The sequence below is a fragment of the Marmota marmota genome, unplaced genomic scaffold (genome assembly GCF_001458135.2).
Source record: "Marmota marmota marmota unplaced genomic scaffold, marMar, whole genome shotgun sequence".
Taxonomy (NCBI): domain Eukaryota; kingdom Metazoa; phylum Chordata; class Mammalia; order Rodentia; family Sciuridae; genus Marmota; species Marmota marmota.
Window position 1 is genome coordinate 2,384,226 of NW_026000081.1, and position 26,139 is coordinate 2,410,364.

The 26,139-nt window shown below is 39.8% G+C and overlaps 2 protein-coding genes across 4 annotated transcripts in view; both read left to right on the top strand.

Moving 5' to 3' along the window:
- The first annotated feature begins 319 nt into the window (after positions 1–319).
- On the top strand, positions 320–8,188 carry Gpr61 (G protein-coupled receptor 61). 3 transcript variants are annotated; one of them, XM_048815118.1, is made up of 3 exons: positions 320–591; positions 3,411–5,799; positions 6,276–8,188. In XM_048815118.1, exon 2 carries the CDS (start codon positions 4,009–4,011, stop codon positions 5,362–5,364), a length of 1,356 nt encoding a protein of 451 aa, XP_048671075.1. In that variant the 5' UTR covers positions 320–591; positions 3,411–4,008; the 3' UTR covers positions 5,365–5,799; positions 6,276–8,188. The 3 variants fall into 3 exon arrangements, with proteins under 3 accessions (XP_048671075.1, XP_015360549.1, XP_048671076.1); XM_015505063.2 differs by having other exon boundaries at positions 3,411–5,621; XM_048815119.1 differs by lacking the exon at positions 320–591 and adding an exon at positions 608–1,067 and having other exon boundaries at positions 3,411–5,621.
- Positions 8,189–9,327: 1,139 nt separating this feature from the next.
- Positions 9,328–26,139, top strand: part of Gnai3 (G protein subunit alpha i3) — a 43,226-nt gene continuing 26,414 nt past the window's right edge. The window contains exon 1 of the mRNA XM_015505096.2: positions 9,328–9,595. Within this exon, the coding sequence (XP_015360582.1) occupies positions 9,478–9,595 (118 nt within the window). The 5' untranslated portion in view covers positions 9,328–9,477. The remainder of the gene's footprint in view (positions 9,596–26,139) is intronic.

Below are 26,139 nucleotides of genomic sequence, written 5' to 3' on the forward strand. Positions count from 1 at the left end.
CTTCCCTGTCCTAACCTTGGAGTCCTATGCATGCACTAACCTACCTGCTAAAAAGCACATTGGTCCCGATGTCATACAGAACCATGAGATGACAAGGCTGTCAGGAACCTCAGGGATCATCTATCCTATAATCACTTTGAACAGATAACAAACAAAGTCCAAAACTGGAAATGATTTGCCTAAGGTCATACAGCCAGTGAGTGCCGTAGCCAGTGAGTACCATAGCCAGGCCTTGAACCTGAATTTCTTGACTCCAAATGCTCTCTTTACTTCAGGAAGGTCTCTCCTGCCTGTCATCGCCTGGTCCCATGAAACTTTTAAGAAGCAGTCCAGCAACCTGAGAGAAGTGAGAAGCACTGGGCTCACTCCAGAGCACTTCACCTGAGGCACTGATGCCCAGCTGTTTGCTTCAGAAGTGGCTCCAAGGGGCTGGGTGGGAAGCAGGAGGCCATTAGGACCCAGAAGCATTTCGAGCATCCTGCTCTGCCGGCTGCCTCTCACGCTCACTGCAGTGGTTCAGGCTTCAGCAGCCTTGGAGAAGCATCAGCTGAGAGGAGCTATCACATGGGAGCCGGGAGCTGCTCAGCAAAGGTAGGAGTTGCCGACTAGGCCAGGAATGGGCCAGACCCAGGGCCTGGTGGTGAGTGCTGCAGCACCCTATGGAAGGGTAGCATTCGAAGGACTAGCTCATCTTACCCTATGGTGGGCAGTTTTGTTAGGGGATGGGCTCCCAGGTATCCCACAGGCAGTAATAGGGTGTCGGCATCTCTGGAGCCTAGAGATGGGGGTTTGATGATCTCCTGCTGGTGGGGGTAGCCACATTCTGCAACAGACAGCATTCTCCATCTGTCTTGTTCCATGTCATAGAGATGGGCTCCCCACATCTTAGGAATTGGTTCTTTGGCATCTAGGCTGATGGGCAACTGTGCCCTGGGTGTGGGCAACTCTGCTTGGGAGAGGTGTTGAAGCTTCCTAGAAATCTCCCCTGGCTCAGGAGGGGTATGAGCTTGCCTGAAGGAAGACTGGGCTCCGATCCTTGGGAAGGAAGCTCCGTATCTGAGAAACAGGTACATATGAATCTCAACAGCACTTCTGTGGCCTTGGGCTGGGCACTTGTGTGCATCCTGCGTCCTGAAACAAGGGTATTTGTTACTTGACTATGCCCCTGCTACAGGCCAGACCTCAGTCCCTATGGTGGCCAAATCTTCCAGGAACTAAGAGGTCCTGGAGGTGAGGTGGGTGGTGTTGGAAGGAAGCAGTGGGAGGATGAAAGCATCTGTTGGGGTAGAAGGCATGATGACATGAACTGGGAGTGGAGCAAGGCTCCCTGGACTACCCCTATAAAAGCATTACACCAAGGCCCAGCCCTCTATAAGGCAGATGGTCAGAGGGAGTGTCCAGTTGCCAGGTATATTGGTCTGTCTGTTAGAAGTTAAATAGGATTCCTGGAGTTTGGGAGTCATTGTGGAAATACTGGCAAGACTGAAGGGACTCTGAGAAATGTCCAGTGCTTGTTACCTAGGGCTCCATCATGGCTGTATGCATCCCTCCACATCCACATGGAAACCATGTCTGCCTCTCTCATTCTGGGACCCTGGCTGAGCCTTGCTAGATTAGACTCTTGCGTGCAATCCACCCATGGTGGATCTTTCTTCTATTAGTTACCATGGACTCGGAGTCATGTCTTCTGGGTGCCTCATAGGTAGAAGAGATGGGTAAATTGTGGCATAAGAGGCAAGGATGCTTCCTCTAGTATTTCTGGTGTTTTTCCTGGTAGACCATCTTAAGAGAAGCTGACATCTCCACTTTTCTGCCCTCTCTTCATGTTCTCTGCAGACCCTGAGTCTATGTGGCCTTCTCAACTGTGAAATGAGCTTTCTGCTATCTCTGGAGAGAGGCATGTCTCTAGGCAGATGTCCAAAGTTAGGGCAGTCTTGAATCCAAGAGCCTGGGTTATCCTTTCCAAAAAAGAGTCCCCTGGCTGGCACACAGATGACTGACAGAATATTCTTGGAGTTTGTACTAGGAGGTAGGGATTCACTTTGAGTCAATTTGAGTCTGATTCAGTTCACAAAATTGCATTGAGCACCTATTGCACAGCATGTTAGAAACTGGATTAGTGTGAGAGTCATGGTAACACCAAAACCCATGATTATTTTAAGATGATAACTGGAGAAGAGTGGGCCCTGGAGGCCACATTGTCTTATTCATAGAAGTCATGAAGATGGTAAGTTTAAAACTTAGCAACCACCAGGCCCTCTGTATCAGGGAACTCACAGAGTAATCAAATGTTATCATGTGCAGGATTTTGGAGGTCATCTAGTCCCAGCCTCCCATTTCACATATGAGGAAACTGTAGCCCAGGAAATTTTTAACTTGTCTACAGAAAGACCATCTGATTGGGCGTGCTGCAGTTTGCCTCTAGGTTGCATAAGTCATCATACTATATTGAGGGAATCTGCACTGCAAGAATGATATGTGTAAATGAAAAAATTTTAATTACATTGGGCAACCCATTTCAATTATATGAAAACTCAACATGGATAATGACACACATAAAAAAGATGTGATATTGACATTTGATAAGGAGAAATGAGAGATACTAGTTTCTTCCAGTCTCCTTGTCTGCTTTATGCTCACCACTTCATGATCATGCTGCTATCTGGGCATCTTCACCTCATGCCTACTCCAGCACCTACTCCTAGTCCTTGTTCTGTGACCGTGGTGACAGTCCAGAACCAAGAAACCCTTGGGCCAGGGATCCTCAGAGGGTCAGTCCAATGACAAGATATGGGAAGCTGGGAAAGTGAGAAGCAGCTCTTCTCCACCCACAGTGGCACAGTGGCCTTGAGAAGCTAGAGTAGGTAGAGAAGGGCAGCTTTCAAGTGAACCAGTTTCCTTCCAGCTGGGACATTCTATTTTCACTGTTTCTTTTCAACATTCCCAAAGTGATAGCTCTTTGTCTTGGGAGTGGTGATGTCAGAAGAGACAAAAGCACAGTTCTCCTTTTCAGGTGACAGCCCTATAGCAGTGAGAGACATTTTTTAGAGATAGTTCATATTCAACAATCGCTAGAATCCTACTGTATTTCAGTTGGTGTAAAGGGCATCTTCATGCACATCAGGGCACCAGACTGACCAGGTAGGTACCAAGACCTGGCCATTTACTAGCTGTGTGACCTTGGGTAACTGCCTTAACATCTCTAGCCTCAGGTTTATTCCTGGAAAAATGGAGATAAGAATACTATTCGTTTTATAAGGTTGTATGAGGACTAAAGTGAGTTAATATTCATTGAGAGCTTAGAACAGGGTTGGACATGTGGGAAGCCTGTGATTAGAACTGTGTTTAATGAATCTCGCTGGGCCTGTAAACACAGTTGTGAAGTAGGTACTATTCCCTTCATTTTACAGATACCTTTATGAGGAAACGAGTCCAGAAGAGTTGCAGAGTTAGTAATGCCCAGACCTGGAACCGGAAGCGTAACCTTATGCTCCTTCTACTCCCTATTTGGAGATCAGAAATCGGGAAATTCACATAAGCAGCCCTAAAACTGCGCACTGTTCCAGAACTCAGCAGGACCTGGGAAAGGCAGACAGAGGATTCAGAATCTCTGGATAACAGCTCTTGAAAGGGGAGAAGGGTATGGAGAATGGAGGAAGGAAAGTGGAAAAGAAAGAGCCAGAGGCCACTCAGGAGGGGGAGTGCTATTGAGTGGTCAAGGCTTCATCTCTCTCATGTCTCCTGCGTCTTCCCAGTTGTCAAGGCCAACCTGGGAGCCACCTTCTGCCAGAACAGGGATAGGAATTCCTAAGACTGCAGCTGCCTGGCCTAGTGCTCTGGACACAGAGCAATCCAACTTTGAAGGCTGGTGATAAGAGGCTCCAGCAGGAGCTCCACTTACTCACAATATTGGAAAGCCTGAGTCTGGGCTCACCATCCCAGGGTCGTGAACTAGAATGGGGGATGGGCCTGTGACAGGAGGTGCCCTGGGTGTCCTCTTTCGGCCCCATGGAGTCCTCGCCCATCCCTCAGTCATCTGGGAACTCTTCCACTTTGGGGAGGATCCCTCAAACTCCAGGTCCCTCTACTGCCAGTGGGGTCCCAGAGGTGGGACTGAGGGATGTAGCTTCAGAATCTGTGGCCCTCTTCTTCATGCTCCTGCTGGACTTGACTGCTGTGGCTGGCAATGCTGCCGTGATGGCCGTTATCGCCAAGACACCCGCCCTCCGAAAATTTGTATTTGTCTTCCACCTCTGCCTGGTGGACCTGCTAGCTGCCCTGACCCTCATGCCCCTGGCCATGCTCTCCAGCTCCGCCCTCTTTGACCATGCCCTCTTCGGGGAGGTGGCCTGCCGCCTCTATTTGTTCCTGAGTGTATGCTTTGTCAGCCTGGCCATCCTCTCTGTGTCCGCCATCAATGTGGAGCGCTACTATTATGTGGTCCACCCCATGCGCTATGAGGTGCGCATGACACTGGGGCTTGTGGCCTCAGTGTTGGTGGGTGTATGGGTGAAGGCCCTGGCCATGGCTTCTGTGCCAGTGTTGGGAAGGGTCTCCTGGGAAGAAGGAGGTCCCAATGTACCCCCAGGCTGTTCACTCCAATGGAGCCACAGTGCCTACTGCCAGCTTTTTGTGGTGGTCTTTGCTGTCCTTTACTTCTTGTTACCCCTGCTCCTCATCCTTGTGGTCTACTGCAGCATGTTCCGAGTGGCTCGTGTGGCTGCGATGCAGCATGGGCCACTGCCCACGTGGATGGAGACACCCCGGCAACGCTCTGAGTCTCTCAGCAGCCGCTCCACTATGGTCACCAGCTCGGGGGCACCCCAGACCACTCCACACCGGACGTTTGGGGGAGGGAAAGCAGCAGTGGTCCTCCTGGCTGTGGGGGGTCAGTTCCTGCTCTGTTGGTTGCCCTACTTCTCTTTCCACCTCTACGTTGCCCTGAGTGCTCAGCCTATTTCAACCGGGCAGGTGGAGAGTGTGGTGACCTGGATTGGCTACTTTTGCTTCACTTCCAACCCTTTCTTCTATGGGTGTCTCAACCGGCAGATCCGGGGGGAGCTCAGCAAGCAGTTTGTCTGCTTCTTCAAGCCAGCTCCAGAGGAGGAGCTAAGGCTGCCTAGCCGGGAGGGCTCCATTGAGGAGAACTTCCTGCAGTTCCTTCAAGGGACAGGCTGTCCCTCTGAGAACTGGGTTTCCCGGCCCCCACCCAGCCCTAAGCAGGATCCACCTGCTGTTGACTTCCGAATCCCAGGCCAGATAGCTGAAGAGACCTCTGAGTTTCTGGAGCAGCAACTCACTAGTGACATCATCATGTCGGACAACTACCTCCACCCTGCCCCCTCACCCCGGCTGGAGTCATGATGGGACGCTGGACACTTGGAGGGAGATGGGGCTGGAGGCCAGTTATGATTGCAGAGACCGCCTTGTGGGACCACCTTTTTCCCAGCTGGGCTGCGACTGGGGTCTCCGCACAGTTTTTGCTTAGTGTTTCCTGGGTCGAAACCAGAGCCAACAGGAGGGATATGTGGCAAAAGTCATGGACTTGGCTGTGATCTTTGACTACTGGGGGAGGGAACCTGGGTATGGTGAGACAATGACGAGAGAAAAGGGTCACAAAGGTGAGGTGAAGCTTCTCAACCAGTGAACTTTCCATGCCTCAGGAAACAGGGAAACTCTATAGGTTTAAGAGCTGGAGGATCAGGGTAGCAGGGAAGGTTGGGAGTTATTCTGGGGACCACTGAGGATATTTTGCCTTTCAATGTAATTGTCCAAGGCAGTAATTTCACCCAAGCAAAGGTAAGAAAATAACCTGTGTCTCATTCTCTACTAGGTTTAAAAAGACTGAAACTTCAATTAAGGGTCATGAGTTAATAGATGATTTTGTAGTTTTATACTTGAAGTTTCCTTAACACAAGAGGAAAAACAGGGTACTTTCCCCACAGGGTTTAGCCAGGAACAAGGGGAAACAGCAATTAGGGTACATGGAATAGAAGACAGGAAAGGTTACTGCAGCTCTTTCTCCCATTCTTCAGGAAAAGCCCTTCTGATTTTTCTGCCTTTCTCTTGCATGTAGAAGATCCAGCATGGGGACTGATCTCAGCAGAGATAATAAGACAGGCTTTTTCTCCCTATCTTTTCAGATGAATAACTAGAATGATTAAAGTTTGGATAGTTGAGGGTGGGGGTTAGCATTTGAATTAGTAAAGTGGCTGGATACAGACAGATCAAGTAAATTACCCTGATCAATAATACTGCAAATCTTCTCTTTCCAGGACTGGCCTCCCTGATCTCTCTCCTCATGGCAGTGACCCACCTCCAGCCCCCTGGACAATCGGGTACAAGAGACTAAGGTTGGGCATGGGAAGGGTGGGGTTTCCATGGTCCATTAAATGCTTTCCTACTCTCATTCATCGCTCTCAAAATTAGCTTCAGTAACAAAGACTTAAATCTCTTTCTTATTTGCAGCCCTGGGTTGGAGAGAGGGCACATGAGTTGGGCTGAGTTATTTACTGATTGAGACTGTAGGAACTGTGTTGATTGGCTTTGGTGATAGTATTTGCAACAGAAAGGGAATAATTGCAAACTGGACAGGAATCTGGGACCACCTGTCTATCTCACTTCCCTCAGTTGAATCAGGTAACACTAAAGGGTCATGGCAGGGCCCAAGGGTGGTGTGGTCTATATTTGAACAAATTCTTGTCTTCTGAGCATCACAGGGAGAAAATGGCTTGGTGGGAGTGGGGCTGTCTCCCCTTTGAACAGCCAATAAATAATTTTATGATAAAAATTATACTGATACCAACATTGACTCCTTCAGTTCAATTCAGTACATAATAGTTTTAACATCCATTATGTCCTGGGACCCACACAGAGAATGTGTGCGCCCCTGCCTTCAAGGAGCTAATAATCAGATACTTTGTATCTTTATAGAGCATTTGAATCTAATAAAGCATTATAAAATATTTCTAAAATATGCTTGAGAAATATGTTAGAGACTATATCCACAGTTCTAATTTCTGAGAGTTCATTGCAGTAATACATAGAGGTTTCCTGCAGATTGTGGAAAGTGTGGGAGTTGTAAATGAAATGAAACTGGGCAAACATAGATTTTCCCCTTTTGAACTAGAAAAATTTGCAGGTTTCTGTCTTCCTACCACTAGACTATCATTCTAGTACAGTGCCTATTACACTGAAGAAATCCCTTAGGAAAAAAATGTATATATAGCAAAGGAGTGTCCTTTGTGATTCAAAATCTGTTTACCTCTATTTCCTTTTAAGATAAAGTCATAGGAGGAATCTCCTTTCTAGATAGGGTAAAAACTTTTCAATCACTAATCATCTAGTAGATCTGAGGTATTGCCAGCAGATGGCAGTGTGATTCTGGTGGAAATAGGAAAGGCATATGAGGGGGGAGGGAGAAAAGGGAAGGCATTAAATATTGCTTGGCAGCCATTTTGTTAATTTATTTTGGCTTTTCTTTTGACATTGTCCTCCAACCCTTCCTTCACATACATCAAAGAAGAAAAGTTTTAAGTGCAAGGATCTCTCTAATTTAGGCTGGAATTACCTGACACTGTGAACTCACTGACATTTACTACAGAGTTTGACATAAATAGATTCATTTGCAATTTGTTTTTCCCTGTAGGAATGGATCATGAAGGAAATTAAAGAGTTTCTCTTTTATTATGATGAGAACTTTCCAACATTTTCTGCTATGACCAACTTCCAGGAGTTTTCTAGTCACCAGGATGGCTTGGTAAAATTCAGTGTGTAATCCTTAGCTCTGAAAGCTGTTCCTGGGTAAAATCTGACCTCCCTAATACACTGAAGAATCAGCAGGCTGAGGAAACCATTCTGTCAATTACTTTTTCTTACATTCTGGTGATATCCAGGTGACTTCCAATACTAAATGAAAACCTTAGGCCTTTTGTTGTATGATGTCCCCAGAGCAATATCTTCTAGGGGGCAATGTAGAAAAGGGGTTAATTTGTAGTCAGATCTACTTACTCACTGTTTGAACTTGGGAAAGCTGCTTAATTTCTCTGAGCCTATTTCCTCATCTGTAAAAATGGGGATCATTATAACCTACCTCACAGGGTTGTTGTGAGGATTAAGAGATGAGACATGGAAGCGCCTAGCCATAATTGGTAAATAGGTACTCAATAAATATTGGTTTTTCTTCCCTTTCCTCTGGCCCTTTTTCCCCAGAAGTGTTGATAATGGAAAATTATCACAAAAAGCTCATTTCATTCTAACATCAGTTAGAAGCGACTGGGGACTTTAAAAACTTTTAAGAATTAGCATAAGAGTTATGATGCATGAGGCTGTTTGAGGTGGTTCTAATTTTCTAATTAATGAATCATCATTATATAGACCTTTCTGTTGGGACCTTGTATTCTTTTAGATTCTTTATTCCCAACTGATTTTTAATCACAGGAAAAGATTTTAGGGGCTGCAAAGAAGTCCCTCTCCCTAGAATGTACCATGACAGTACCTGTGGGGCTGTCTGTCGGTAAAGCTAATTCAGAACCGGCGCCACAGTACTTTCTAAGGTTATCAGTGAAAAGGTATCAGTATGGGGCTTTCACAGATTTATTTTCAGGTGACAATAAAGCCGAGAGGCAATTTTTACCAGAACTTCCCTTTTGTGTGGTATCACAACAGAAAATTTTAGGAGATTAAGAGGATGCACTGGTTTGTTTCCGGGTGGGGCTGACTGGACAAACTACACACTTTTCAACTGGCCTTTTGTAAAGCCCACAGCAACTTAGTCGTAGTACCATAAGGACTAGAATATATTTTAAGAGCAGGAAGCAGTGGGCCAGAAGAGAAGGCTTGTCTTAAGTAAGATTGGTGTTACAGATCTCAGATATCAGGCATGGCAGGAGCTTATGCCGGGCAATTTGTTCTTACTCGATAGATAAGACTGAAGCAACTTAGGCAGAAAAATGTCCAACACCTGGGCAAGAGCTCTGGGCCGCCAGAACAGAACCTGAGACCAAAGGGGTTTTATGCCCAGCGAGAATTTACCAGTAGAAATGGACATGTTGGCTGTGGGTTCTTATTTGAGAATCCCAACCCCCAGCCTCCAAACCCGCTGTGAGACCTCAGAAGAGCAAATGAAAAGGAGAACCCGGTTTTTATACATTTACCCAACAGGTAAGGGGGGGATTAAGGTTAGGAGATGCGCACCGAGCTTCACAGAACCTGACAGCTCCGCGGAACCCTCGCCCTCCCGGGGACTTCCGCTTTCGGTCTCATCTCCTCTCTTAGAGCGGGAGTGGTTCAAGTGGTAACGGCCGCAGGGCGTCGCCGGAAGTGTCGTAAACGCCGGATATCCGGTTTCTCGGATCGCTAGTGAAGCTGACGGAGAGGGCCGCCGCCCAGCAGTAGACGCGCTGTCTGAGCCAGAGGAGAAACACTTTCAGCAGAGTGTGAGTGAGGCCGGGCCCGGTTCCCTCTCCCGCCGCCGCCATGGGCTGCACGTTGAGCGCCGAAGACAAGGCGGCGGTGGAGCGGAGCAAGATGATCGACCGCAATTTGCGGGAGGACGGGGAGAAAGCGGCCAAAGAAGTGAAGCTGCTACTACTCGGTGAGGGGCTGGGGGCGGGGTTGGAATGTGGTCGGGAGAGCCCGGCTTTTCCGAAGCCTGAGAAGGGTCTAGCCTGACCGGCGGAAAGTACCCCAAAGGGATCCGGAGGGCGTGCCGGGGTGTTGAAGTTGGTGGCTGAGGCCCGAGAAGGCGTGTTGAGGGGGTGGAGTTTGAGGTAGTAGGAATTAGGCTGGAGAGGGTGTAACTCCCGACTGGTATGGCTTTTAAGAGAGTTTGGGAATACGGAGTTTTGAGACTGTGTTAGGAATTTGTGAAAAGCTCGTAAAGGAAGAGCCTCTATTAGGGAAGGTTTTACATTGGGTTGGAGCGTGTTGGTAACTCCGAGGACGCGGAAGCGTATATGTTGGGTTTGTACAATGGTTTGGGAGTTTGAGCGTGGTGATACTTGATGACAGGATAAAGCTGCAAGACTTGAATGTTTAAATGGAGAGGCTTGGACAGAATAGTCACATAAAGACCTTGTCATTTGTTAGAGTATTTTGAACTGTTATTAACGTGTTCAAACATGAAGGTATCTATGTGTTGAGATAAATGGTAAGTTCTTAGATACAAAGGAAAAGAGCTTGGGTGCAGAGGCAGTCTATGCTTTTTCCTACTTTTTTGTACCATTCGTATTCTCAAGATTTTATATCTCTTTTTGTAAAAGGAGGGGGATGGTATGAATTGAGGAAATTCAAAGAATGGCTTGAGTTTTGTGGCTATCTAGTGGACAATAGATTACACATTGGAAATTGCTGAATAGTTGCTATGGGTGGTGTGCAGTGGAATGGAGTTACTTTAGGATAAATTATGGAATTGGACATTTACTGTAAGACTAATAAACTTCTGGGGAGCTGGTTATCTCTTGTGTTCTCTTTAAAGGAAAAATACTGCCTTTAGGACTACTTCATGTTACCTGATATTCATTTTAACTGTTTTTATGTACCGTCAGATGCATTTTACTTAGCATGATTTAGTTTTAAACTTTTATAAATCATATGAAGTACTCTGGTATTAACTTATCAATAAATCAAGCCATGTTTCTTCATTGTTAGTATTTTATAGGGGTCTGTAAGTAGGAGTCATGGTTTCTGTAAGCAGTAAAACTTTACTTTTTAAAATAAATTGATTTTTCGAGAAAAAGGAGTTACTTTAGGGAAGTGCCAGATTTTCACAATGTAAAGCTCCAAAGGACAGAATACAACATCATAACCCAAGACTCACTTTGTACTCCATTTTGTACCAATTACTTCTCCTAGTCTCTTTATTTTTATTTTATTTATTTATTTATTGAGTACTGGGAATTGAGCTCAGGGGCACTCCACCACTGAGCCACATCCCCAGCCCTATTTTGTATTTTGTTTAGAGATAGTGTCTCACTGAGTTGCTTAGTGCCTTGCTTTTGCTGAGGGTGACTTTAAACTTGCCATACTCTTGCTTCAGCCTGTCTAGCTGCTGGGATTACAGGCTTTATACCGTCCATATCTCTTTGTTAATGTATTTCGTTGTTAGTAGATTGTAGAAATATTAGTGACAGCTTCTTTTGGATACAGAGGAAAAGTTGTACATTGAAAGGAGCTTCCAATTTGAATACCAGAACTTCCAGAAGGCATGAATTTGAATTGTAGTTTTGGACTGTCTTTGTACAACAGCAATCTTCTGTGGATGAACATTTCCTTGGAGCATAGTAGATGTTCCTTAAGTATTTATTGCTAGTTAATGTTGGACATTTGTCTTTGGGGCCCCTAAGAAGTTTGGCACAAAACACAATATCCAAGACATTAGCATTTTCTTTATTGATCAGTTGGTTATGAAATTAAAGGCATATTCTCATCTTTTGTGAATGATTTGATTTATTTACATTGACCATAAGAGAGACCCTCAGGACACTAGCCTATTGTAATATAATTGTAAACTGTGAGGCTTTTTAATGGCATGATGTAGCAGTCAGAACTTGGGCAAGCAGAACTTTTCCAAATGTCTGGAAAATTTTTTATTCAGAACTTTACAAATAGTGCATTTAGTTAAAAACAAAATTAAACACATGGTGACTTACAGAACTTGAAAAGCAATAAGTAAAAATCAAAGTACTAAAACTTTGCTTTTAATTTTTACCAGCTTCATTATTTTTCAAGTGTGATTTTTATACAGTATTCTTGAGTAAGTTAAATCAGTAAATTCAAATAGGTTGTAAAAACAGCTGCTCTCACTTGAGCCATATCATAATACATATCTTTAAGTTAAAATTATCTTTCCTGCTATTTCTATAACCATAGTACACCAACATAGTATCCAAGTTTTTTTTTTTCTGTAGAATATCTCCTTTAATGTGCATGCAAGCCTTTTTTATTTTTACTTCAATACTATGAAAGTATCTAACTTAGTTTAAGTTGAAATCTATCTACTTATCCTTGTCTCTTCTGGCTCACAATAGATTTTCTTACTGGGATATAGTTTTTTTAAAATATTTATTTTTTAGTTGTAGTTGAACACAATACCCTTATTTTATTTATTTATTTACTTTTATGTGGTGCTGAGGATCGAACCCAGGACCTTGCACTGCACATACTAGATGAGAGCTCTACCACTGAGCTACAACCCCAGCCCATGGATGTAGTTTTGAATAATGATGGACAACATGGGCTTCCAATCTTAATTCCCATTTGCTAGCTATAAACTTGGAAAAGTTATTTACTTAATTTCATTCTGCCTCAGGTTCTTTAAAATGGAGAAAATAGAGAATCTTCATGGTGTCGCTGTATGGATTAAACATGAAAACAATGTGAGGCAGAACACAGCCAGGTATATAGTACTACCTCAGTGAATATTAGCTGTTACTGTTATTATGAAATTAAAGTGTATGTTACAGACCATAGGTAACACAGAAATTTAATTAAGATACTAGAATGGGCTAAATTAGCTAAGACTTGAGTATTGTAATTCTTCTTTGATTACTTTTGGTTTGAATTTCTTTCTAATTGGAAAGGTCTTGATATGCCAAATTAGTGTTTAATCACAATTTTCTCTTGAAAGAGAAAATTATATTATGAAAAGCTTCCCAATCAGTGTGTAGTAGATAAGATGGCATACAGGTGAGCTGTTTGCAATTTTTTTGTAATGTTGAAATTTTAAATGATTTTTATAATAGTTGAAATAATATTTGAACACTTATGTGATTCTCTAAACTTCCTGAAGTTAGTAATTTGAAAAATATTTATTAGAAAGATTTATTCCAATTTAATCATCTGTAATACTTTGTATTTTTTTAGTCATAATTTCATAACAAAGAATATTTTTCACCAAACCTCTCCAGTTTATTCCAGTGAGCCTTACAAGTACTCCTTCTCTTCTTCCCCCTGGACACTGGGGATTGAACCAAGAACTCTACCACTGAGCTATATCCCCAGCATTTAAACATTTTTTTATTTTGAGACAGGGTCCTGCTAAATTGCTTTAAACATTTTTTTATTTTGAGACAGAGTCCTGTCTTTAAACATGTTTTTATTTTGAGACAGGGTCCTGCTAAATTGCCTAGGCTGGCCTCAGCCTCACTGATAGTTGAGATTATTGGCATGTACCACGACTCCCAGTTTATCATTTTCAGTGTGCACCCTGATATAACTAAAGTTGGGAAGCACTAGTGTGATTGATAAAGGCACTACTTTTGAATAGACATAAAACTGAATTAAATTTCTACCTTTATTTACCACTATGAGATTTAGAACAAGTAACTCAACCATATGCATCAGTATATTCACCCATATAGAGTTGGGATGATAATACTTGTTTCATAATGTGCAATGAGATAATATATATAAAATGTTTACCATTATTGCCTTCCAAATAATACTCAATCAATGGCAAGTTTTATCTATTATGTTTGTGAGGCTTATCATTTTAGCTACTTTTTCCAGAGATATTTCAGAAAAATATTCGATTATTTTTCATATTACTAAGTTCTTTCCCAAGCTTTTCAAAGAATTTTATATTCTTGTGGTGAAAGGAATTAAATCTATGGCAAGAATTAAGTTGCATGCAGATAATTGCATTTAAAACCTATATTGTAGGATATTTGAATTTATCTCTAATCCTGTATTATATAATTGATCATATTTAAATTTGCAAATTACTGACTGAGTGTGCTGGAAATAAGACTGTCCTTTGATACATATGCTATTATATTCTTCTATAGGAGGGTATTCATTATAACATTTGCCATTTATTTGGGATAAGGTTTATAGAAGTTAAATTTACTGTGAGGATTTGTGTTATATTGGGACAAAGAAAGAAAATGGCATAACAGATAAAAGTATGTGTTGCAAAAAACTTTATAGGCACTTTCTTGGTATCTTTTTTTTTTTTTTAGTTGTTGATGGGTCTTTATTTTATTTATTTATATGTAGTGCTGAGAATCGAACCCAGTGCCTCACACATGCTAGGCAAGCACTCTACCATGACCCCAGCCCATCTTGATATCTTTTACATAAGTACATTCTTTTGCAGACTGAAATATGGTCCTTTTTTGGACACATGTCATAATGTGATCTTCCCTGACCATGATATTCTTGTCATACAGTGATGACCATAGAATAGGGTGCTCAGTATTTAGATTTGAAAGGGCATGTGACTTTATAATCAGGGCTGCAGCTATATTTCCTTTTTCTTTTTTGGAGGGGGTTGCTGGGGATATTGAACCCAGGGGTGCTTAACCACTGAGCAATATCCCCAGCCCTTTTTAAAATACTTTATTTAGATACGGAGTTTCACTAAGTTACTTATTAGGGCCTCACTAAGTTGCTGAGGCTGGCTTTGAACTCATGATCTTCCTGCTACAGCCTCCTGAGCTGCTGGGATTACAGGATTACTGGATAACAATATTTCTTAATAATAATAATAATTTTAGCTCAGCATACTTATTTGCACTATTACAAAACTTTGTTTAGATCTTAGGCACTTGTTTCTGATAACAGTGGCTCCTGGTCAGGAGTTCTCTTTTGCAGGTTTGTGAAATCTGAAGCAATATGCTGTTTACGCTGTCCCTCCTCCAAACAGCTGAACTGCTTCACCTTCTTGTTTCTCAGGGAAAAGTGAGTTGGTGGGTCCCTGAGATATTTCCTGTTTTTCCCTACCATCTCTCTGTCCCTTCCTTGGTTTCTTCCATAGCATGCTTGCTTTTTTTTAAACATGAGATGCCTGCCACTCATTAGGGTATCAGAAGACCAGTGAACTTTGAAAAAAAAAAATTATTAACACAATTTATGGTTATGTATGTTTTCGTGGGGAAGGGAACCATTTTATTTTTTCCCATCAGGTTCCTCCTTGGAGTTTTTGAGAAATCTGTTTTCTGTATTTGGGATAACTCGCGTTTCTCCTTTTCCCAGTGCATTAATAAACTTGCTGCTACTTATTCCCAAGTCAGTACATCCCAGAGAACTAGCCTTCCTTCTTTACTTCTCTTCTCAGATCCACTTGTTGCAAACTTTTCTCTTCCAACACCAGCATTCACATTCAACATTATCTATACTTGGGCTGAGGTTGTGGCTCAGTGGTAGAGCACCTGCCTGGCATGTGTGAGGCACTGGGTTTGATCCTCAGCAACATATAAATGTAAATGAATAAAATAAAGTTAATGTGTCCATCTACAACTAAAAAAAACAAAAAACATTATCTAGACTGAAAACTGGATTTATTTTCAACTCCTCTCTTGCTCCCATCTCTTTATTATCTGTCAGTTGCCCAGTTCTGTCACTTGGTCATTACCAGATTCCAAATTCTCTAGACCAGCAAAATTTAGAAGAAAAAAATTTTTTTGGTAGACCTAGGATTCCAGTTTTCTTTGTAAATACATTTAAAAAATGTTTCACACACTATTGTCCACTGTGATTACCATTTAGTTCCTTTTACCATGAAACCTTTTTGATATTCTGAATTGGATGTGATCTGTCCCTCTCTCTTTTTTTTTTTTTTTCATTCATTAATTGTTTATTTACCAAGAAAAACTATTCTTTAGGCCATATATTCATGTTTTATAGTTCTGGAGCACAAATCAGTAACAAACTTCCCATGATCACAATCCAAAGAATTTTTTTTTTTTTATTCCAGGATCACTTTGCACTCTGAAAGATACCAGCATTCTTCATCTCCTCAGAATCTTTTTTTTTTTTTTTTTTTTTGTGCTGCTAGGAATTGAACCCAGGGCTTTGTGCATTCCATCCAAGTACTCCACCAACTATGTTATATCCCTAGCCCATCCTTAGAATCTTTCATAGAATCATAATTTCTGTAGAAATCTTTATATGTCTTCTTCCTTGGTTCAGTCACACCAAACTTATAGAGGGCTGCAACCTCCAGGGTGACTGAATGCTCCAGCAGTATGAAACCCCGGATGCTTGGCCAGAAGGCTCTGCCTCTGAGGATTCATTCAGGTGCTGGAAGCCATGGCAGCTACTTTCCTTCACACGAGCATCCCTCCTGATTGATGGAGAAATGAATGGTGTCCCTGTTCTTGAGATTTCATGGTACTTTTTTTTGCCAATTAGTGTCTGCCTTATAGCATGATTATTTATATATGTAGTTGCTCCTAACTATATATGGTTCTTAGTTCAGGAGAACTACATATTTCTCATACATGTGTATTTCAGGACCTAATATAATGTTAAGAGCCTGTAAGAAATAATATCACTCATATCATACAAGTAACAGAGAGGTTTATTGAAAGAACACAGTAGATAACTTCTTAGGCATTAGACATCCCAGGAGAGATAAGAAATTAAATATAAGCAAGTTGCATTCTCATGGACTGTGACACTATTCCCCACCCCCATTTCTCCTACAGCAGAATGGCCACTTGCTGTGCTCTGTTGGCTAAGTCATCAGTTCGTATCAGCTTTCTCTGCTCACTTCTGATACTCTCCCAAACCCACCAGTATTCAACTTTGGCTTATTCTTACACCTTCTGTGGCTCACATGCCACCTGACCTGGTATGTTAAGTGTTATGTGTTAGGTTGGTGGCAGCGACTTGGTGGCGACTTAGTGGCATCTTAGAACAAAGCAGCCCGCGCCGAAAAAGAACATCAGTCAGATGCGGTGGAAATGCCTGTCAATCAGCCAGATCTCCTGACTAACACCTGTCAATCAACAGGACCCCCCCTGGTCAATCCTGGAGTTCAGCCAGATCCCCTGACCAACTTCAAGGGGGCAAGGGACCCTAGAAACACCTTTTCCTGTCCCAAGCCCTTCCCTTCCTGCTGTAAGCCCCATAAAAGTCCAGTCCGGTCGAGCTTTCACGCGGTTTCTCCTCAGACCCTTCTCCTGTCCCCTCTGTGGGTCTGATCGAGTTCTGCCAGGGAGTGATATCTCAATAAAGCCTGTTCAGCGGCCCTTTTAAATCTGCCTCCTTTGGCCACTGCCTGCCCCGACTGATCTGACATTATGTGTCATCTGGCATATGTTTCCAGGATCCCCCCATTCCAGGATCCTGGGAAAGAATATCAGATTGGTTCAGCCTTGTTAGATACCCACCAGTCTAGTCTTGAAGTAGGCAGGGTTGTTGGGGTATTGTGAATTTTATAAAGCTGAACTTTATAAATTTTTATAATTTTATAAGAGCTAGGGTGGGTCACTATTAAAAAGAATTAATGATTAATTAATAGATGTCAATGCCTACCACTTAGTAGACATTCACTAAATATAAATTGAATATAATGAAATTAGATGGAAATATTGAGGAACTAAACATATTACTGCTCTAATTTCTCATTAATTCATGAGAACATGTCTGCTCATTTTCAATGTGGTCATTTTGTGTAGTTCAGAGAAAACAGTTCAATTCACCTTGAGGTAGGGTGTAGGATTCTATTCTAAGCTCCTGTTGTCAACATATCCAATTGAGAATACTTAATGTAAACTGAATTTCATTACCTTCTATTTTACTTTAGAAAAGTTTAAAATATACATGATCAAATGTATTTTGGGAGGTTCATGCATCATCATCACCCCTGTTTTTTCTTGCTAATTCCCCCCGTAAACCTTTTATGAACACCAAAAAAAAAAAAAAAAAACTGTTCAAAAGTAAGAAGAGAAGTAAACAGATTGTTTTGCTGCTTATATTGTGTTTCTAGGTTTTTCATAAGGAGTAGGTAAAAACATTTGGCAAAGTAGATTTTGGTGTGGATAGGTTTTAGCTGTCTTGTGCTGTTTTTTTGTTTAGTTATTTGGCTTAATTTCATTGGAGATTGGGACTTTGGAGGGAAAGGAGAAGAGGGGATACTTTAAATGTTCAGGAACTAGAATATTAGCAGTAAAGACCAAAAAATAAAAATGTTACAAATTTCATTATAAGAAATGTCTAGACCAGTGGCACTAATTTTGTTCGGATTACTGATGTTTATTTTTAAAGGTATTTTCTAGCCAACAGAATATAGTAGACTAGTATTAACTAAAACACATCCCTGATTAATACAATTCAAAATAGGAGATACCATGTAATACAGGGCAAAGAGCCTGAAAATTGAGAGATTAGTCCTAATCTTTGAACTTCATTTTTCTTTCTCTCAATTGGTGAGGGATTTAAATTGATCTTAAGGTCCCTTGATGGTGAAGTTAATATGATTAATCAGATAGAATATTTAAGTAAGTTATAAAAGGCTTATTTTTGTGTTATTTTTCTTATTCTTGAGTGTGATTGAAATCGTTTTAACCCTACAAAGCTTCTTGAGAAGATAGTTAAATTGAAGTTAGAAAAATGCCTCTGATGTAAATGTTCAAAAGAGAATACAAAGAAAATAAATTCTACTAGTATTTGGATTTCCCTCAATTTTAATTGTCTTCATTTTAGTGTAGCTCTTTTGCAGTGTTTAGCAAGTTGGAGTTATCTTTAAGCTTTTATCTATCCAGACTATCCTGTTACCTGCTTAGTGATCAGCTGTATTTATTTCTGTAATTCAAGCTGCTTGAACTGAATAACATTGTGGTAGGATTGCTGGTTAATTGTTCTAGTTTTGATATAGTGCTCTATGTAAATAACATATCCTGAAATGGCCTATTTTTGTCTTAACATTTAACAGAAATTAATATGTCTGATGTAAACTTAGCCAAGAACAAGGGTACCCAAAGACCAAATTTGTTTGACTGTACCTGAGTGTGGCTTAGAGATATTAGAAATAAGTTTTTAGGAGAAGCTAGTTTTTAGTCTGAAATTCCTTTGATTTCTAAATTTAACTTGAAAGATATTTAAAGGTTTAAGGAAGATTGTTAAAAATTATCTGAGATTTTATCATGTTATTGATCCATTACTGTTTTGCTGCTGTGGGCTTTTCTTTTTGTCACTGAGTCATATTTTTAAATTGATAAAATTTTAATATTCATGTAAAAAAGTTTTTCGAATGATGTATTTTAACGTCTCAGAAATTCTTGTTATTTAACTCAAAAAGTAGATGATATTCTGATTTTTTTCTAGCTGCTCTTGTAAATCTACAACTGTTGAATTGGACATGTCTTGCTATGATCCAGACATTTGTATACTTTTATTCACCTGGCCTGCAAATAATACTTACCAGACTGGTCATATAGGGATCATTTCTACTGGATATATTTAAAATTATTAAGGTAATTTGATTCTGGTCATCTTGTAATTACTTTTCGTATAAATATTGATATGTAACCTATTTATACTAGGTCAGGTACTAAAAAATTGCTTTTATTTTTTCAAGCTGAATTTAATTTTTTGTTACTGGATTGAGCCCAGGGGTACTCAACCACTGAGTCACATCTCTAGCCTTTTTTTGGTGGGGTACTGGGGACTGAACTCAGGGCATTAAACTGCTGAGCCACACTCCCAGCCCTATTTTTTATTTTATTTAGAGACAGGGTCTCACTGAGTTCCTTAGCACCTCACTTTTGCTGAAGCTGGCTTTGAACTGGTGATTCTCCTGCCTCAACCTCCCTAGCTGCTGGGAGTACAGGGTGTGCACCATGGTGCCGGGCTCTAGTTATTTTTTATTTTTTATTTTGTGACAGGGACTCTCTAAGTTGCTTAGGGACTCTCTAAGTTGCTGAGGCTGGCTTTGAACTTGGGATCCTCCTCTGCCCCAGTCTCCCAAACTGCTGGGATTATAGGTATGCACCACTGTACCTGGCTCCCCTCTGTTTTCTCTATTTCCCCTAGAACTGGGGAATCATTAACTTCAAAACAGAGCACTGTTTGATGTAATGACATAATTACGTCTGTTAAGTTACTTAGGATTTCTGAAAATAATAATGTTAGTACTACTTCAGTTTAATGATGTAAATCTTTTAAATCATTTTGCAACATTAATAAATTCTCACCTATTTGGTTCATCCCAGAATGTGATCCAGTCCTAGGGTACTGCATCACATTTAGCCAAGGCTACTTTTTATTGAGCTTTTCAATTTTCATTGTTGCGCCATACAGTGGGAGACTCATTTATTATTTATGATTATGTGTCTCTGATTGTCTTATGAAAAAGGCCCTTTTATAGCCTAGTGATAGAAATAAGAAATAGACAAGACTCTTAAGCAGTTCACGGGAGGTAGATGTACAATTAAACAATAGAAATATATGTGGGATGATTTGAGAGGGAGTCAATTTTGTAAGGTGGAAGACAAAAGATATTCATATCAGGAAGTCCTCTTGGAGGATGTTACATTTGAGAGGACCTTGAAAGATAAACAGGAATTCTTAAAGCAGAGACTGGAGAGAATTGTATTCAGACAGAGGGAATAGTATGCATTAAGGCTCAGCATGCGTAAGCAAATAGATTTGACAAGAAGGATTGGTATAGGAGATGAGGCTGGAAAGATATGCAGGAGATTTGGAGAGTATTTATTTGAAATTTTTAATAGCTGTTTTTTAAGACATATTTTATTATATACACACAAACAGAATTAACATACCAAAGTCTTTAGACTTAGAAGTAAATACATATGCGAAACCCAGACTTTTAAGTTTTGTCTTAACAACAATGGTGAACATTTATATGTTAAAGGAAATTGAAATAGGCCCTTACCTGGCAACTCAAATTGTAATGTTTTCCTATTGGTGAATTTTTAAAGTGTGATATATTAATTTACATTTTATTAAATAGATATGTGGAAAAGCGTTCTGTGCTGCTATCAATGTTTCTGGGTCCTAGGATTAGATTCTGATATTTTTAAAGGTGAAATTATGGGATATTTGGATTTTTTTTTTTTTTTTTTTTAGNGTGATCTATTGCTTGGTTTTATAAGGCTTGTTACAGGTTCATGTTCATGCAATTGGCAAACACATCAAACTCTGAACAAATCATACACTGCCATGTAATGTTATGGATATGTTGTTTGATGTATTTTTTTGAGGGTTTTTTTTTTTTTTTTTTTTAATCTGCCCTTCCCTCCTTGCATACTTACCCTCTAGAAATATTTAATGTAACAGTAATTGACATTGAGCGGGACACATAGATGGCTTCAAAGATAAATGGTAATATTTAATTTTTTTTGAGGAATAGGTACACAGAAATTTGTTTTATTACACATAACAAATGTACCCTTTTATTAGCATTTAATATTTAATAAAAACAACAAACTTTTTAAAAGCTCCCCCCAAAAGTAATACTAATTTCCTTAAAGCTAATTTCATTCATTTTCTTTTTTTTTACTTATTTTGTTGCAAGGAATAGAAAACTCATTCAAACTAGCTTACAAATTGTTAGACTATAGGGAGATTTTTGTGGGAATACAGAAAAATTGAAGAATGGTTGCAGGAGCTGAGGCACCTGTTTTTCTTCTTGCCTTCACTATATCTGCCTCCTTTTGCTTTCTTATCTTCACTTGTTCCCCTCTGCCTCTTTCTCTTTTTTGGTCCCTTTGGTCCTGTCCATTCTTTATTTCTTTTCTAACTTTCTCTTGGCATGCTGTCTTTTCACTCTCATGGCTTCTTTTTTTTTAAAGTCTTTCTGCTCATTTGTCTAGACGCTTTCCAAATCAACCTTTCTCTGAATCTTTTCCTTATGACCTTGGTGTAAATGAGGCTCTGTAAAGGTAGTGTGAGCATGTTTTTTCTTTCACATATTGTGAGCTTTTAGTTTAGGATAATGTTTTCCGTATCTTCTGGCACTTATTTCTCAGATAACTGATTTTTCCCGCTCACCTTTTGGAGGTAGGTTTCACACAGTGTAAGCACCTGACAGCCTATGATTGGGTGATTACTCTGTCAGGCATTCATTACTGATCCAATCATGGAAGGAAATTGGCCCATATTATGTGGATGATTGATTACTAAGGGGAGTTAGGATTTTTCTAGAAGGGAGTTTATGGGCAGGCAGGTATTCTGAAATTCTGTCTAAATGAATGTGGTGGTGCATGCCTATAAATCCAGCAATTCAGGAGGCTAAGGCTGGAGGATTGCAATTTTGAAGCCAACCTCAGTAATTTAATGAGACTCTAAGTAACTTTTTTTTTATACTGGGGATTGAACCCAGGGTCCTCGGAACAACTCCCCCCTCCCACTGTAAAAATTTAATTCTTTTTTTTTTAATATTTATTTTTAAGTTGTTGTTAGACACAACACCTTTGTTTCACTTATTTATTTTTTTTATGTGTGCTTAGGATGGAACCCAGGGTCTCACACGTGCGAGGAGAGCCTCTACCTCTGAGCCACAACCCCAGCCCCCATTGTAAAAATTTGAGACAGAAGCTCACAAAGTTGTTTAGGGCCTTGCTAAATTGCTAAGGCTGCCCTTGAACTTGTGATTCTCTTGCCTCAGCTTCCCAAATTGCTGGGATTACAGGCCTGTATCCTGCTAGTTAAGTTTTATAAAAATTTTCTTATATATCCTTTAAGCCTTTTTAGTGATTGGTATGTGATTGCTTCCTTGAAAAAATCTTTTTTAGAAGAGAGCTCCATCATCTCTGTCGTAATTGAAAGTTCACTGACTTACTTAACCCATAAGATATTTATTCATTCATCCACTAAGCTAATATTTAAAGAGTGCTCACTATATTTTTTGTACTCTTTTAGGTGTTGGGGTTACAAGGACAGATTTGTAGCAGTTTATGCTGCTGGAACAGAATGGTAGTACATGCACGGGAGCTAGGACAGGGTTTGAGATTAAGTTTAGAGGGAAAGGAGGCTGGTGAGTCCAAATTTATTCTCATTATAGTAGTGGGCTGAGAATTGAAGGCATAGCCAGGAGTGGGTGTAGAGTTGAGTAAAGATAGCCAAGGAATAGAAATCTGTTTCTGCTAACTGCCCACATTAAAAATTCCATCCATTGCAGCTGGCACTTACAAAATAAGATTAGGCAACCACTGACTATCATAGAAACTCGAGCCATTCATCCTACAGATAATTATTAAGTGCCTATTCTGCCCTAGTTTTGGAAGAGGGGGCTATAGAAAGAAGGCAGCTTTTTGTACTTTCAAGAATTATCCTTTTAAAGAGTTTAAGGATAAGTGGAATTCTAAACAGGCGTAGGTCCGAATAATTACAAAAAAATTAACCAAGTACGAGTGTAACAGTGTCTGATCCTATCCTATAGAGCCAGGTTAGGCCTGGTCAGGGTACTCTTAAGGGTGAGGTACACAGGCATGGAAGGGTTTTTAGATTATGTCAAAAAAGATTTCATAATTATTTTAATCAAAATCAAGAAGACCATTTAACCGTTTATGAGAAGCCAGGAGATGAGGAGCTAGGAAGGTAGTCATATAGTGTTTTTAGAATAGCCAGAACTGGGCTAGAGATAAAATTGAGGTGCAGTGACTGGGAGGGATGATCTGGAGTTTAATTTTGGAAATTAACCCCTGGGACTGATGCTGAAAATGGATAATTTTTGCCAGCCATTGGGATGGCAGTAGAACTGTGGGAGAAGTGCAGAAGACTTCAACAATAAATTGGAGTTTGACTTGAATAGGGGCATCAGGAGTATTTATACATACAAGGCTTAGGATGTTTAGAGAAATAGTGGGGTGAGTAAACAATTCTTCTGTTATTTTAGACTAAGGAAACTTGAACTTTGAACTCTTGATGTCCAGCAGTTCTGGGCACAAAGGAGGCATATTTGTTGAAAAAAAAAGTGAATAATAATTTTTATTTGCTCAGTGACATTTTCCCCCAACTGTGATTCTTCTAATCTTTCCTTTTAATTAATTAAAAAGCAACTGATTTTTGTAGTTAGTACCTTGAAAAGCACTTACATGAAATGTCATTGTTAACCTTTGTCTGAATTTTTACTGTTAGCTACTTACTACCTGTTAATATGAAGGATCCAGTGAGAGCAATAGGTATCCTCATTGGAAATAGCATGGACTGTGTTCCTGTGATCCTTAATTGTGGGTATTTACAATTCTTTTCTTTTTTTCTCTTTTTAACCATAGCAGTTTAACTTGAAGGCTCTGCTAGTTTGAGACCATATATAAAGTGCCCTTGAGCATGAATAATAGGAGTTTACATACCATATAACTCATCCTTACTGTCATGTATTCGAATTCTGTCTACTATTGGTCCCTTCTGGAGCCAGGAGTGCATGTTGGAGAACATGCTAATAACTGCATTATGGTAGCTGTTGTAAATTGAGTTGATAGGAAAGTAGGGAGCCATGGTTTGATTCGAGACCTCTGTGTGTCAGAATAAGAGATTTAGTCAGCTTTTAGTGTTATAGTAATTATAGTCATGGAATAATAGAATATTAGAGTGCATCTATAGATCACATGTAGGCCTCCATGTTTTTAATTTTTTTGTGTTGTGTATGGACAGAATGCCTTTATTTTATTTGTTTATTTTTATGTGATGCTGAGTGAGGATCCTCCGTCTTTTATATATAAGGACATAAGACATTGTGTAGTTAGGTTATTTGCCCAAGGTCACCCAAGTAGACTTGGCAGAGTTGGGACTAAATTTCACTCTTCTGTTAGAGTTTGTTACTACATGGTGTCATTAGCTTTAAAAAGGAGGGAAAAAATCTTCTTAACTGCCTGTGTTTAAATGAAAAGTGAGAATATGTTAAGGGAAAAAAATCTAGTTAACTTGCTTTAGAGGAGGGGCTGCCCATGCCTATTCTAATTATGTTTCCATATGTATGATAATGGACCTATACAAGAGAGAGAGTCTTGGTCTAGCATTGGCTAGAAGGTTATCCAAAAATATTGTCATTCTGGAACTTCATTTTGCAGACCTCTGGAAGAGGGTTTGTATTCCAGTTATAATTCTGAATTATTAAAATTTTCAGGATTTCTCCACAGTAGCAAGTATTTATTTAAAAGCAAAAGGAGGTGTTTCAGGTGCCACTGGAATGCCTGTCTCTCAGGTGGTAAGAGGTATAAAGGAAACTTTAAGGAAAAGCAATAGAGACAAAGGTGGGTTAGAAAACTGTGAGATAGGAGGCTGTAAACAGAGCCTAAAATATATTTAAGGAAAGAGAGGGGGATGGAGAAAATAACTAATGCTTTGACATAGTTTGCTGCTGTAGTTTTTAGGTTATAAATTGTTTATGTGTGTGAATCCAGATCTGATCTAGGGATTTATGAAATAGTGAAATAGCTGCTGAATATTATGCCATTTCTACTGATATTTTGAACTAACATCAATATCAGAGTTTTTATTAAAAGAAACTTTGGCAAGCCTTGACATTTCTTGATGATATTCTGAACAGTGAAAACACATTCGTAAATAATAGTAGGCTAACATTTATTGAACATTTACTACATGTCAAGCACTTTTAAGCTTTTTCTATTAGTCCCTGTTTTGTGCTTGAAGACATGAATAGAATAGTATAATACACTCAAGTATGTTATAAATATACTCAAGTATAAAAAATAAATGTATGTTTATTTTTTTAGTTGTAGTTGGACATAATACCTTTATTTTATTTATTTTTGAATATCAGGCATTTAAAAATAATAGACTGATTTTTTTAAAACCCATAGTGTTATATGTGTGGAAGGGGCAAATAAAATGATAACTGTTCTTAAGGGATTTCTTTAAAATTATGAACATATTTAGGTAAATCCAATGATTCAGCAGTAGAGTATGTACTGGTAAATTGTTTTTTATCTTACAGTGATGGTGATTATGTACATATTCCTCTTGTTTTATTTGATTGTTTATGATTTTCTAAATTAATTTTACTTCTTGATTCTCTACAGATTACTTTGCCTCTTTTATTAAGAATGAGACCATCTAACATAGCTTTTTTTCTCTCAAAAATCTTGTCATTTTTATTTCATCCTTTCTTTGTATTTATATAGGATGCCCTTTAGGTAGATATACTTTTAAGGATAATGTTTCTAAGTTTAACTGATCCCGTTCCCTTTTGTTTCTGGGACATTCCCAGTGTTTTCTCCTACATATAGTCTAAACCTGGCCTAGTGCTATCCCTTCTGCCTACAGAATCATCTTCATTTCCTCCTTCTCTAAGCCATAAATTGTCTCTGAAGTAGTCTTTGCATCTACCCCATTTAAAAAAAAATTATTTATTTGTTTTTTTTAGTTGTAGTTGGACACAATACCTTTATTTTATTTATTTATTTTCATGTGGTGCTAAGGATCGAA

What these genes read in the sequence shown, in the direction of transcription:
- Gpr61 (XM_048815118.1), top strand. Translation starts at nt 4,009, where the DNA reads ATGGAGTCCTCGCCCATCCCTCAGTCATCTGGGAACTCTTCCACTTTG.